At 41.5% G+C, this 16034-nt stretch overlaps 1 protein-coding gene across 1 annotated transcript in view; it reads left to right on the top strand.

The window, feature by feature from the left end:
• The first annotated feature begins 172 nt into the window (after positions 1-172).
• LOC102801293 (ethanolaminephosphotransferase 1-like) overlaps positions 173-16034 on the top strand; it is a 47003-nt gene continuing 31141 nt past the window's right edge. Inside the window, exons 1-5 of the mRNA XM_006819286.3 lie at positions 173-248; positions 7409-7477; positions 8031-8223; positions 9493-9761; positions 10083-10191. Coding sequence (XP_006819349.1) covers positions 195-248; positions 7409-7477; positions 8031-8223; positions 9493-9761; positions 10083-10191 — 694 coding nt within the window. The 5' untranslated portion in view covers positions 173-194. The remainder of the gene's footprint in view (positions 249-7408; positions 7478-8030; positions 8224-9492; positions 9762-10082; positions 10192-16034) is intronic.

Here is a 16034-nt window from a genome sequence, read left to right as displayed (position 1 = left end):
TTTTTCCTTCTTTATGAGATAAAAAGAAGAAGAAGTTAGAAGCTTATGCTTTTATATATCAAATATAGACAAATACACACACAAATAGAAAATTATGAAAGAAAAATCAGCCAAACATTTTACCGGTCTTTATTTTCTCTGTCGTCTTAGGGAGTTTTATTCTCTCGCCACTTTCGATCACGATCGCGATCAACATGTCGACTGAGTACTTGTCAGAGGAACAGCTTGCCGGATTTGACAAGTATAAGGTAGGCATTCTTGTGTTAATATGTTTTCTCATCACGCTGCTATACTGTTCTTAACGTCAGTATCATTTATGGTAGTTTGGGTGACTCACGGTCGTTTCCACCACAAAGAATAATTGTTAAACACGGGGCGTAATGCGAAAAATTTATCACGCTGGCAATCTCTGTTTTAACAATATGAATATTGACTTACCGTATCATCATATATATATATATATATATATATATATATATATATATATATATATATATATATATATATATATATATATATATATATATATATAGATGGTGTATTACATTTTCAACGCCATTTTCACTTCTTAGCTGTGTTTAATGATAATGCTCCATGGACTCACGTGGGTATTCGTTTTCACCTTTGAGTGACCCTGATCTGACCCCGAGTCTAGGCACAATCACTTTCTATAATATGTAGTACAAATGTATAATTGCTCACAATTTGACATAATGTACTATCACTTGGTGCATCCATAATGCAATAAAATAAAACATAACCACAACACAATGCAATACAACAACAAACATTATGATACAAGCCGATTTGCTCTGGGTGTTGCCATGGTAGGACATGAACTTGAAGTTAACCTCGGTTTATAATTAAAACCCTAGCATTTAGTCTTCAGAAGTCACTTCACTTTTTCACTAGCGGTCTTTTGCTATTGTTATCATATTCATGCAAGTTGACCCTTTGACCCAGAGATCAATATGATGACAAGCACTTTATATTCTGTTAACATTGTGAAATAGGAAAACAATTTTGTTGTTGTCCTGACACGGTTACTAAATTTTTGTTACCTTGCTGTTTATCTCTGGTATGTTGGTATATTTTTATTGCACTCAATTTATAACCCTACCTAATGCACTTAGTTGCGATTTGCTTGTCATGAAAAATACTTTGATTGTTGTTGAAACTCTTAAGTGTGTGTCCAATAAATAGACTTAGTTTGCGGCATGTTTATAAAATATGGTACCATGAAAAAAATTGATGTCGTATAATTCTACCCCTGGTTAATTTTTGACCAATCACGGACTGCATTCATCCAATTGTACCAGATATTCTGTTTCCAGTTTGACATATTACAAAAAGCAACTGTTTTGTGATTGTATTTTGAAGATTCTTCGTTGAATGCAGCATTTACATTTCATTAAATGTTGTGTTGAAACATACGTTGACACATTGTTTGGGCTGGTGGTCTCTTGTCAGTGTGCAAGTAGAACGAGTTGTGTTCAAGCTTTTTACTCTAAGACTTGTACATTGTAGTAGGTGAAACATTTGGTGTGAAGGTATTGAAAAAATATTTTTTTGAGACAGGGGGCCAGAAATTGTTTCCACTCAACTAGAATGAAAGTATGACCTTCCTGCTGAGAAATCAAAATCAGCCTAGCAAAAAAAATCACAGGAGAGTTAAAATGCCATTCCTAGCAAAAAGAGGTCAAATGAAAAACAATATAAAAAAAATAACTTTGTTTCAACACTCAAGCTAAGTAGAATGAGATATGTCGAAGGAGATACATTTGGCTTGAGGGTATTCAAAAATCATTTTTAGTCCTTTGGACCAATGGTCCAGCCGACTAATCTAATCACAATCCGTAGGCCGTGTGCCGTGTGCCGTAGGCTGTAGACAAAGATATCTCAAAAACCCTTCAGTCTATTTTTCTGAAATTTGGCATTATGATAGCTTGTGTGAATATCTCCAGGGCATTTTTTTTTTATTTCGCTTGAATCATTTTAAAATTACTTTTTAGCCCAAAAACCTGTAATCTCTGTCATACATGGTGATTGGCACAATTTGCATAGTAAACATTTTGTGTTATTTTTTCTGATACACACTTCTCTTATCAAATTGTAGTTTCATAATAAAGAATGTATATTATTTGATGTGTTCATGTATGTTGTGATGGTTTATCACATAAATTATTCGTTTAATGATAGAAAATAGTACTAATTTGAATTTATCATGCATACCCTTGTTATGCATAAAACGATCATTGGACGATATGGCAGTGTGATTCAATGTCTCAAATTTCGCTATAATAATTGTTTTGATAGAATACAATGCGTGATGTGTATTAGTGATTACATGGGCGCTGTCTTAATAAAGTAGTGTGTGTGTTATTGGACGAATTGAACACTTGCTGCGCTGTTTTATTGCACGAACTGGTCACTGACAGGCAACAACCAGTGGCTATATTCATAGCTGCGGTTCCATAGCTCTTTTGTATGACTGACAACTGATTTTTACATTTTTATTTATATTCGTAGTATGGTTTTGTATCTTGTCAGTCGCCTCTGGGGCCGACTAATACCGTCAAGCAATAATAAAGTTGGGCAGCGACAAGAGAGCTATGAACCACATACGGCTATTCATCGAATCACGATTGAGTAAATACACGAGGTACAGGAACGTGTGTTCAAGGTTAACCTCGATACAATACTAGTAATAACTCCTAGCGTATCCCGGGTGTCTTGCATCATGCAGTGCGTTTAGAAGATAAGTATGTTTTTACGGCGTGTGACTGAGAAAATATTAAACCGGTGCTGATAGTGCGACATTGCACTGATTACCGTCGCATCGCCTGAGCATGGATGGTCTGTGCGAATGCACATGCAATCGTAATGCGGTCAATCATGTCAGTCGTGTCTGAGCGCAAACATATTATTCAACATCATCAGAAGGTACTGACATGTTTTTACGGAGTTTAACTGAGAGAATATTAAACCGGTACTAACAGTATGACATTGCACAGCCCTGTGTAAATGCCTGTTGTTCCGGTTGCTAAATACTGTAGGGTGGTGTAAGCATGACTAGACATTTCACTGAAAGTACCGTTCGCTTAGCCTGAGTGTGGGTGGTCTGTGCATGGAGTTTTTTTAGCTCCATGGTCTGTGCGAAGCACACAAAATCGCAATGCGGTCAATCATGTCAGTGGGTAAATGTTATCAAACACAAAAATATTATTTAACATCATCGGTCGGTACTGACATTGTTTTCTTGGCCCCGTGAATCATAAAAACCAATCGAAACGCGACTCGATGTTGTCAACTTGTCGTTTTCAACAACGGTTGTGACCCGGAAGTAGTTCACTCTCGCTCAACTTTCCTGGTAAGTAACGTGAATTTATTGTTGCCTCTGCCATTTTTATAGTGTGTTGTTTTATCGTGGATTTTTTCTAAAGTCCAATTATGAATATTTGTGATTGAATGACTTTTGTTAATACTTTTCTGATAATTAATGTTCTTAATATCTATTCTGAGTAATCCTGTAATTTAGCGATTTGAACCCTTCACTGTTCATGCGAGTCAGAGCATGTGGCTCCCGATGTGGCCACCCATGCTCGATCGGCGTATATGCGTGTGTGTGTGTGGGGAGGGGGGGGTTAACTGAAATACGTTTGTAACTGCCGTTATGAAAAAAAAAATAATTATTTACTTCATTATACATGCTTTGGGACACTCCTCGCACCTTTTGGGCTAAATCTGTTTTATATGCACAATATGTAATTTATCTAATTTCCATATTTTTCTTAAATTGGGATTATCTCTTGAAGAATTCGACATATTTGCCCTTTGAGTCAACTTTGATATGGATATGCATTGTTGTAATAGATGCACTAATAGGGATAATTCACTAATTAGAGTAAATCCTAAACAACTCGAATGATTTTGTCCAAATTTTATAGAGACACTGATGTAATCTGTGTGCCATATTACTATTGGGGTTAATTTGCATACCGGGTATGTAAATTGGCAATAGCATATTGTTTTTACTAAATTAGGATTATTTCTTAAATGACTCAACAGGTTTGGATCAAATTTGGTAGGCATCTTCATGTCATATTATTGGGAATAATTTGCATATGTAAATTAGTTAATTTACATATTTATTTACTAAATCATGAACATCTCAACAGGTTTGATGTAATCTGCATGTCATGTTGCTAGTGTGGATGCTTTGCATATGCAGCTTAATAGCTAAATTACATATTGTTTTGATAGTGGACGAATGCGTGCTAATTATATGCCAGTATTTTATTTGTGCAATCATTATTTTTATTCGAATTCTAGGCCTCTAAATTTATGTGCTACAAATCCATTGTAGGTATGAATGACATGGTGCTTTCATTAAACCTGTTTGTGTTTCTTCTTTTTTTCAGAGAACATGCAGATTGACCAAACAAGCTGAGGAGACACTGCCCTCACAAAATTGAGGGTATAACCCTTACTAATGAATCTCATAATTTATTTGCAATATATCTGATAATAAACTTGACACTGAACCTGATAATGTACTTGATAATAAATTGAATGGAACTAAATATAAAGCAAGTGAAGTTGATAGCACTCTGTGCTTAGACTAGCAATGTACTTGGTAACAAAGTTTATTTTTTAAATTCATCTGAAGATTACTTGCTGAATTTTGAACATATTTTATTAATAGTCAGAATCTTGAACAGTACCAGTTAAAATCATGTATGTCTGCTTCCCAAGTTCTGCTTAATTCCAAAGGACTTTGGTGCCCCTGGGCCCCATGTTTGACTGCTGTTATGGCAATGGTGGGCTAGGAATTTTTTTCAGATTTTACCACGTAACTAGAGTGAAAGTGTGACTTGCCAAGTTTAAATGAAATCGGCCTGCCAAAAAAATCTCAGGAGAGTTGATAAGTAAAGACGACAAAGCAGGAGAGGACATGGGGTTTTGTACCCTCCCCCTGCACTCTGCCAGCCAGGGATAGTTTGTCAGTCCTAGTGACAAGGGATTAATTTGTCCTTAGTCCTGCCTCCACTACGGGTCACTCCTCTTTCGAGGACCCGCAGACACCCCCAGAGAGGGGACCTGCCCAGCCATCAGAGGTGGCTTGCTCACTTGGGCAGCCCCTAATGGCTTCCGGGATCCAGACGACGGGATCCAAAGCCAACCCGACTGCACGACTCTCCTGGTCTGGCCGAGTGCTGAACGCAGTGGGAACACACAGACGTTGTTGACGGGTGGACCTTGCTAAATAGAAGCCTAAGTCCCTAGGGTGGGGCAATCTCATGCTTAACCCTTTCCGCTGGACCAAGCGCTACCGGATCAATACAATGTTTGAGACCAGAGCCAGCAGAGTCTAGAGCCAAATCTCGCGGCCCGATCGGATCACTTGGTTTCTTCCCCTGACCCCAGTACCACGATTTTTTGGTTCGGTGAGACGGACAAAGAGCAATGGCTGCATTCATGGAATCTTTTGAGTTTGTGGCCGGCCGACTGGAACGTATTGCTTTGCGCCTCCAGCACTTTGAAGTCTCCTAGACCAGCAGACACAGCCATTGGTGGGACACTCTGAAGTCTCCTAGACCAGCAGACACAGCCATTGGTGGGACACTCTGAAGTCTCCTAGACCAGCAGACACAGCCATTGGTGGGACACTCTGAAGTCTCCTAAATCAGCAGACACAGCCATTGGTGGGACACAACACAGCTACGCAGGATATCCTGCAGTGTCATCAGGGTCTCGTGGCAGGGGCTGCCTCTGTGTAGCGGGATGCTGTTTTGGCCGACGAACAAAGTCACTGGATGCTTCACTGTCTCAGTTACGCAGACTGGACCTCCCCTACCGTCTTTCATTTGAGGATGGAAGGAGCAGTCTTGGTACTTTGGGATCCCACTAACCAGTTGGTACAGGTGAGATCTGCGAACTAGTTTGGCTTCTGTGAAGCGAAAATGACCCAAAGCTGAGAAAACATAATGACCAAAGTCGGCAGCAACTGGCCAGATGTAGCCAGGAGACGAGCGTCCATGCTCTTCTGGAGGAGGGAAGAGTGCCCCCCCCCAAAGAAAGGACCAGGTTGTGGTCCCGCCCTGTTCCTGGGTGGTCGCCCACCCAGCTCGCAGGAGAAGCAAATTTGACGCTTCCTTTTGTGATGAGGGGGATGGGCATATGTTTGGCAGGAGGCAGAGGCTGAATCTACATGTATCGACTTCTACAGGCCTCGCGAGGTCTTGCCTTGGCAGAGGAGAGATCACCCCAATGTAGAACCAACGAACCCACTTATCTCTGTCGCCCACAGATTGCGTTGGTGTATTCTGGCTTGGATGCAGCACGTACATTTGTAACTGACTCCTGTACTCCAGGGGGTGATACACGGTTACAAGTTTGCTTACAAAAGGCGCTATACACAGGATAGAGAACCCTGCATTAAGTCCGGGCTTCTACTCACAAGTGTTGGTGGTTCCAAAGACTCCAGGTGGCTGCGCCCAGTTCTGGACTTAAGCAAACTAATTCAGTATGTGCTTCCTGGAAGCACCAAGCACTGTTTTGCTCTCCTTGCTCTGTTTCTACTAGTTAGCCTCGCTAGACTTGAGCGATGCTTACCCGCTCATACTGTTGCACCCAGCGAGTCAGCAACTCCCTCGATTCGCCCATTTGGGCCAAGTAATCGAGTTCAGGGTGCTCCCCTTTGGGTTATGCATGGCTCCTCTTTTTCTTTGGAATGCTAGTCGCCCAAGAATCCAGGTTTGGTTCTAGCGTCCTCGGGCATGCCAACCCTGTCACCCTATGAGCAGTTGCTTTATGGGGACGACACTTGCAAGATAAGACACTGTTTGTCACTGATCTTAAGTAGGTGGTAGTCGTAAGTAGGGATTATTTTCTCGGGCTGGGACTCCCCTTGATGTTTCTGTTTTTGCACTGTAACACACCACCTCTCGGTGTCTGATGCTGCCTACAGTTTAAAATAGTCATTTTGACTGACCGGAGTTTATGATGGGTAATTGAACGTAGTGAATTTAGGCAGAGGGTTTTTCAACCCACGTATTCACATAGTTCAAACCCATCATAGACTCCAGGTTCCTCCCAATCACCCCACTTTTCCGTAGCAATTGGCTTAGTCCTCATTTACAGAGAAAACCAGAAGTGATCACAAGGCATAAGGCAAGACTTCCCTTGACCTAGATTTCTTTCTCCATCATTGGCTGATTCACAGATTAATGCCTACAGTTCAAAATAGTCATTTTGACTGACCAGAGTCTATGGTGGGTATGAACTATGTGAATAGGTGTGTCGAAAACCCTCTGCCTAAGTTCAATTGTGGCATTGGTGACTGGTACAGACATAGACTCAGTTTACTATTTGTATTAATAATTTCTCTATTCTGCTTTTTTTACAGTATAGTTCAAAAGATACATCTCCTGTATCGAAATATATAACTCATCCTTTTTGGAATCAATGCGTTAAGGTAAAAAATGAAGAAGTCATAGTTAATGCTAGTCTACTGTTAATTTGTTGTCTGTCGCATGAGCAGTCAGGTTTTGTTAATCCTGTTAGGAAAGACAAAAGTATTCCAATACATGTATGGAATATTCACCGTCAAATCAATTTCATTTTTGGTTTCTTCTCAATATCGTCTCATCTGCTAACAATAGACTTCACTGTTGTCAACTTGTTACCAATGGTCTTACTACATGGTTAAATCAATCAAAACTGTGTAAATCTATATCATTGTTTTTTCCTAAGTCTAAATACAAAACAAAGTGCTAACATCGTGCATTTACCCAAGTGTGGTAACAGTGACAAGTAATTTGAAGAAGGGATAACTTCAAGTTGGCAGGAATTTACTTCAAGACTTTAAAATTTAATTTTTGTGTATGGAAATTCAGTTTGAACTTTAAAATATGGACTAATTATAATTACAAATCATATTCCAAATACGAGGTTGCCAAATTATAATACAAACCATGTTTTTAATAATAGGATTTAATGGTCGTATTATTTTTCTTGTTTTCTTGCAGCTCGTTCCACTATGGGTTGCACCAAATGTTTTGACGTTTGCAAGTTTTCTATGTTTAGTATTCAGTTTAGTTCTACTCTCGCTCTACGACACTAAACTGGTTGCATCAAGTCGACATTATCCAGATAGCCCTCCAATACCTAACTGGGTATGGGTTGTTGCTGGAGTATGTCAGTTTCTATCACACACATTAGGTATGTAAAATCTTTAGTATGATGTTATAGAAATCATTGCACTGTGCCCACATAAATGTCATGGTTCACCACATAAATGTCATGGTTCACCACATAAATGTCATGGTTCACTACATAAATGTCATGGTTTACCACATAAATGTCATGGTGTACCACATAAATGTCATGGTTCACCACATAAATGTCATGGTGCACCACATAAATGTCATGGTTCACCACATAAATGTCATGGTTCACCACATAAATGTCATGGTTCACCACATAAATGTCATGGTTCACCACATAAATGTCAGGTGCACCACATAAATGTCATGGTTCACCACATAAATGTCATGGTTCACCACATAAATGTCATGGTTCACCACATAAATGTCATGGTTCACCACATAAATGTCATGGTGCACCACATAAATGTCATGGTGCACCACATAAATGTCATGGTGCACCACATAAATGTCATGGTTTACCACATAAATGTCATGGTTCACCACATAAATGTCATGGTTCACCACATAAATGTCATGGTTCACCACATAAATGTTATGGTTCACCACATAAATGTCATGGTTCACCACATAAATGTCATGGTTCACCACATAAATGTCATGGTTCACCACATAAATGTCATGGTTCACCACATAAATGTCATGGTGCACCACATAAATGTCATGGTTCACCACATAAATGTCATGGTGCACCACATAAATGTCATGGTTCACCACATAAATGTCATGGTTCACCACATAAATGTCATGGTTCACCACATAAATGTCATGGTTCACCACATAAATGTCATGGTTCACCACATAAATGTCATGGTTTACCACATAAATGTCATGGTTTACCTCATAAATGTCATGGTTTACCTCATAAATGTCATGGTTCACCACATAAATGTAATGGTTCACCACATAAATGTCATGGTGCACCACATAAATGTCATGGTGCACCACCTACATTTCTCCATGCACCACCTAAATGTCACAGTGCACCACCTACATATCTCCATGCACCACCTAAATGTCACAGTGCACCACCTACATATCTCCATGCACCACCTAAATGTCACAGTGCACCATATTACCTGCTGAAAGCCTCCATGCATAGCCAATATGTTCAAAACACACAGATTAAAACTTCAATTTCTTCAGCACATTCACTGCTGAAAGCCTCCATGCATAGTCAATATAAATGGTGTATAACGGCAGATGATGTGTTAAACCTAGAAGTAATTAATTTATGCAGCTGACTCTAATTTCTTTTATGCAGATGGTATCGATGGGAAACAAGCACGGCGGACACAGACCAGTGGACCACTAGGTGAACTCTTTGACCATGGCGTTGACAGCTGGTCAACTATGTTCTTATCTGTTGCACTATTCTCTGTGTTCAGTCGAGACACAAAAGATTTTGGCGAAGGCGTTTTTACAATGTATTGGGTGCTATGGTGTATACTGATATGTTTTATTGCTTCACATTGGGAGAAATACAACACTGGTGTCTTATTCCTACCATGGGGTTACGACGTAGTACAGATTGTGAGTATGTCTATTTAAATAATCATAGGTTTACTTACATGTAGGTAAGGACTGTCTTGTAACAATATTATCAAAGTGTTTAGGCTTGAGAATTCATACAGTCTAACTAAATTAAGGATACAGCGAAAAGGACAATTCTTTCATTCTTTTGGCATAAGTGTTTTTCTATTCTTCTTTTTGCTCATGCAAAATTTTTCGGAGTAATTTTTTTATGAATATTTTATATATTTTCATAAGAATTATGCTTTTTATCATAAAATTTACTGTATCTGCATATTGATCAATATTTGTTCAAGCAAACCTATCTTGTTACTTTCACAGATGATGACAATAATTTATTTACTGACTGGTATCTTTGGTGTCAATGTCTGGAAAGGCACTTATTTTGGCTGGTTGGAATTTAGAAAAGTATTTTTAATAGCTTTATATGGTGAGTCTTGTCAAGATTATGAATACTTGGTCAAATATTATTCATAGCGCAGTGCTTGTTGCATGGCAACCACAGTGCTTGCTGCATGGCAGTCATGATTGGTAAACACCTGAAGTCTTTACATCAATAGAGAGGCCAAATGCACTGTACCCTTATTGTGTGTGTGCTATAGACTCAATGGAGAGGCCAAATGCACTGTACTCTGGGTGTGTATGCTATAGACTCAATGGAAAGGCCAAATGCACTGTACACTAGGTGTGTATGCTATAGACTCAATGGAGAGGCCAAATGTACTGTACACTAGGTGTGTGTGCTATAGACTCAATGGAGAGGTCAAATGTACTGTACACTAGGTATGTGTGCTATAGACTCAATGGAGAGGCCAAATGTACTGTACTCTGGGTGTGTGTGCTATAGACTCAATGGAGAGGCCAAATGTACTGTACTCTGGGTGTGTGTGCTATACACTCAATGGAGAGGCCAAATGTACTGTACACTAGGTGTGTGTGCTATAGACTCAATGGAGAGGCCAAATGTACTGTACTCTGGGTGTGTGTGCTATACACTCAATGGAGAGGCCAAATGTACTGTACACTAGGTGTGTGTGCTATAGACTCAATGGAGAGGCCAAATGCACTGTACTCTGGGTGTGTGTGCTATAGACTCAATGGAGAGGCCAAATGCACTGTACTCTGGGTGTGTGTACTATAGACTCAATGGAAAGGCCAAATGCACTGTACACTGGGTGTGTGTGCTATAGACTCAATGGAGAGGCCAAATGCACTGTACTCTGGGTGTGTGTGCTATAGACTCAATGGAGAGGCCAAATGCACTGTACTCTGGGTGTGTGTGCTATAGACTCAATGGAGAGGCCAAATGTACTGTACACTAGGTGTGTGTGCTATAGACTCAATGGAGAGACCAAATGCACTGTACTCTGGGTATGTGTGCTATAGACTCAATGGAGAGGCCAAATGCACTGTACTCTGGGTGTGTGTGCTATAGACTCAATGGAGAGGCCAAATGTACTGTACACTAGGTGTGTGTGCTATAGACTCAATGGAAAGGCCAAATGCACTGTACACTAGGTGTGTGTGCTATAGACTCAATTGAGAGGTCAAATGTACTGTACACTAGGTGTGTGTGCTATAGACTCAATGGAGAGGCCAAATGTACTGTACACTAGGTGTGTGTGCTATAGACTCAATGGAAAGGCCAAATGCACTGTACACTAGGTGTGTGTGCTATAGACTCAATTGAGAGGTCAAATGTACTGTACACTAGGTGTGTGTGCTATAGACTCAATGGAGAGGCCAAATGCACTGTACTCTGGGTGTGTGTGCTATAGACTCAATGGAGAGGCCAAATGTACTGTACACTGGGTGTGTGTGCTATAGACTCAATGGAGAGGCCAAATGCACTGTACACTAGGTGTGTGTGCTATAGACTCAATGGAGAGGCCAATTGCACTGTACACTAGGTATGTGTGCTATAGACTCAATGGAGAGGCCAAATGTACTGTACACTAGGTGTGTGTGCTATAGACTCAATGGAAAGGCCAAATGCACTGTACACTAGGTGTGTGTGCTATAAACTCAATCGAGAGGCCAAATGCACTGTACACTAGGTGTGTGTGCTATAGACTCAATGGACAGGCCAAATGCACTGTACACTAGGTGTGTGTGCTATAGACTCAATGGAGAGGCCAAATGCACTGTACACTAGGTATGTGTGCTATAGACTCAATGGAAAGGCCAAATGCACTGTACACTAGGTGTGTGTGCTATAGACTCCATGGAGAGGCCAAATGCACTGTACACTAGGTGTGTGTGCTATAGACTCAATGGAGAGGCCAAATGCACTGTACACTAGGTGTGTGTGCTATGGACTCGATGGAAAGGCCAAATGCACTGTACACTGGGTGTGTGTGCTATAGACTCAATGGAGAGGCCAAATGTACTGTACACTAGGTGTGTGTGCTATAGACTCAATGGAGAGGCCAAATGCACTATACACTAGGTATGTGTGCTATAGACTCAATGGAAAGGCCAAATGCACTGTACACTAGGTATGTGTGCTATAGACTCAATGGAGAGGCCAAATGCACTGTACATTAGGTGTGTGTGCTATAGACTCAATGGAGAGGCCAAATGCACTGTACACTAGGTGTGTGTGCTATAGACTCAATGGAGAGGCCAAATGCACTGTACACTAGGTATGTGTGCTATAGACTCAATGGAGAGGCCAAATGCACTGTACACTAGGTATGTGTGCTATAGACTCAATGGAGAGGCCAAATGCACTGTACACTAGGTGTGTGTGCTATAGACTCAATGGAAAGGCCAAATGCACTGTACACTGGGTGTGTGTGCTATAGACTCAATGGAGAGGCCCAATGTACTGTACACTAGGTGTGTGTGCTATAGACTCAATGGAAAGGCCAAATGCACTGTACACTAGGTATGTGTGCTATAGACTCAATGGAGAGGCCAAATGCACTGTACATTAGGTGTGTGTGCTATAGACTCAATGGAGAGGCCAAATGCACTGTACACTAGGTGTGTGTGCTATAGACTCAATGGAGAGGCCAAATGCACTGTACACTAGGTATGTGTGCTATAGACTCAATGGAGAGGCCAAATGCACTGTACACTAGGTATGTGTGCTATAGACTCAATGGAGAGGCCAAATGCACTGTACACTAGGTGTGTGTGCTATAGACTCAATGGAAAGGCCAAATGCACTGTACACTGGGTGTGTGTGCTATAGACTCAATGGAGAGGCCCAATGTACTGTACACTAGGTGTGTGTGCTATAGACTCAATGGAGAGGCCCAATGTACTGTACACTAGGTGTGTGTGCTATAGACTCAATGGAGAGGCCAAATGTACTGTGCACTAGGTGTGTGCGCTATAGACTCAATGGAGAGGACAAATGTACTGTACACTAGGTGTGTGTGCTATAGACTCAATGGAGAGGCCAAATGTACTGTACTACACTAGGTGTGTGTGCTATAGACTCAATTGAGAGGTCAAATGTACTGTACACTAGGTGTGTGCGCTATAGACTCAATGGAGAGGCCAAATGTACTGTACACTAGGTGTGTGTGCTATAGACTCAATGGAGAGGCCAAATGTACTGTACACTAGGTATGTGTGCTATAGACTCAATGGAGAGGCCAAATGTACTGTACACTAGGTGTGTGTGCTATAGACTCAATGGAGAGGTCACATGCACTGTATACTAGGTGTGTGTGCTATAGACTCAATGGAGAGGCCAAATGTACTGTACACTAGGTGTGTGTGCTATAGACTCAATGGAGAGGCCAAATGCACTGTACACGAGGTGTGTGTGTGCTATAGACTCAATGGAGAGGCCAAATGCACTGTACACTGGGTGTGTGTGCTATAGACTCAATGGAGAGACCAAATGCACAGTACTCTGGGTGTGTGTGCTATAGACTCAATGGAGAGGCCAAATGCACTGTACTCTGGGCATGTGTGCTATAGACTCAATGGAGAGGCCAAATGCACTGTACACTAAGTGTGTGTGCTATAGACTCAATGGAGAGGCCAAATGCACTGTACTCTGGGTATGTGTGCTATAGACTCAATTGAGAGGCCAAATGTACTGTACACTAGGTGTGTGCGCTATAGACTCAATGGAGAGGCCAAATGTACTGTACACTAGGTGTGTGCGCTATAGACTCAATGGAGAGGCCAAATGTACTGTACACTAGGTGTGTGTGCTATAGACTCAATGGAGAGGCCAAATGTACTGTACACTAGGTGTGTGTGCTATAGACTCAATGGAGAGGCCAAATGTACTATACACTAGGTGTGTGTGCTATAGACTCAATGGAGAGGCCAAATGTACTGTACACTAGGTGTGTGTGCTATAGAATCAATGGAGAGGCCAAATGTACTGTACACTAGGTGTGTGTGCTATAGACTCAATGGAGAGGCCAAATGTACTGTACACTAGGTGTGTGTGCTATAGACTCAATGGAGAGGCCAAATGTACTGTACACTAGGTGTGTGCGCTATAGACTCAATGGAGAGGCCAAATGTACTGTACACTAGGTGTGTGTGCTATAGACTCAATGGAGAGGCCAAATGTACTGTACACTAGGTGTGTGCGCTATAGACTCAATGGAGAGGCCAAATGTACTGTACACTAGGTGTGTGTGCTATAGACTCAATGGAGAGGCCAAATGTACTGTACACTAGGTGTGTGTGCTATAGACTCAATGGAGAGGCCAAATGCACTGTACTCTGGGTGTGTGTGCTATGGACTCAATGGAGATTGGAGAAGCCAAATGTACTGTACACTAGGTGTGTGTGCTATAGACTCAATGGAGAGGCCAAATGCACTGTACTCTGAGTATGTGTGCTATAGACTCAATGGAAAGGCCAAATGTACTGTACACTAGGTGTGTGTGCAATAGACTCAATGGAGAGGCCAAATGCACTGTACACGAGGTGTGTGTGTGCTATAGACTCAATGGAGAGGCCAAATGCACTGTACACTGGGTGTGTGTGCTATAGACTCAACGGAGAGGCCAAATGCACTGTACACTAGGTATGTGTGCTATAGACTCAATGGAAAGGCCAAATGCACTGTACACTAGGTATGTGTGCTATAGACTCAATGGAGAGGCCAAATGCACTGTACATTAGGTGTGTGTGCTATAGACTCAATGGAGAGGCCAAATGCACTGTACACTAGGTGTGTGTGCTATAGACTCAATGGAGAGGCCAAATGCACTGTACACTAGGTGTGTGTGCTATAGACTCAATGGAAAGGCCAAATGCACTGTACACTGGGTGTGTGTGCTATAGACTCAATGGAGAGGCCCAATGTACTGTACACTAGGTGTGTGTGTTATAGACTCAATGGAGAGGCCCAATGTACTGTACACTAGGTGTGTGTGCTATAGACTCAATGGAGAGGCCAAATGTACTGTGCACTAGGTGTGTGCGCTATAGACTCAATGGAGAGGACAAATGTACTGTACTCTAGGTGTGTGTGCTATAGACTCAATGGAGAGGCCAATTGTACTGTACTACACTAGGTGTGTGTGCTATAGACTCAATTGAGAGGTCAAATGTACTGTACACTAGGTGTGTGCGCTATAGACTCAATGGAGAGGCCAAATGTACTGTACACTAGGTGTGTGTGCTATAGACTCAATGGAGAGGCCAAATGTACTGTACACTAGGTGTGTGTGCTATAGACTCAATGGAGAGGCCAAATGTACTGTACACTAGGTGTGTGTGCTATAGACTCAATGGAGAGGTCACATGCACTGTATACTAGGTGTGTGTGCTATAGACTCAATGGAGAGGCCAAATGTACTGTACACTAGGTGTGTGTGCTATAGACTCAATGGAGAGGCCAAATGCACTGTACACGAGGTGTGTGTGTGCTATAGACTCAATGGAGAGGCCAAATGCACTGTACACTAGGTGTGTGTGCTATAGACTCAATGGAGAGGCCAAATGCACTGTACACGAGGTGTGTGTGTGCTGTAGACTCAATGGAGAGGCCAAATGCACTGTACACTGGGTGTGTGTGCTATAGACTCAATTGAGAGGCCAAATGTACTGTACACTAGGTGTGTGCGCTATAGACTCAATGGAGAGGCCAAATGTACTGTACACTAGGTGTGTGCGCTATAGACTCAATGGAGAGGCCAAATGTACTGTACACTAGGTGTGTGTGCTATAGACTCAATGGAGAGGCCAAATGTACTGTACACTAGGTGTGTGTGCTATAGACTCAATGGAGAGGCCAAATGTACTGTACACTAGGTGAGTGTGTGCTATAGACTCAATGGAGAG

The sequence above is a fragment of the Saccoglossus kowalevskii genome, chromosome 18, assembly GCF_978046115.1.
Source record: "Saccoglossus kowalevskii chromosome 18, keSacKowa6.1, whole genome shotgun sequence".
In the NCBI taxonomy this organism is placed as follows: Eukaryota; Metazoa; Hemichordata; class Enteropneusta; family Harrimaniidae; genus Saccoglossus; species Saccoglossus kowalevskii.
The sequence above is the reverse complement of the archived record's forward strand: the minus strand, read 5'-3'. Positions and strand labels throughout refer to the sequence as shown.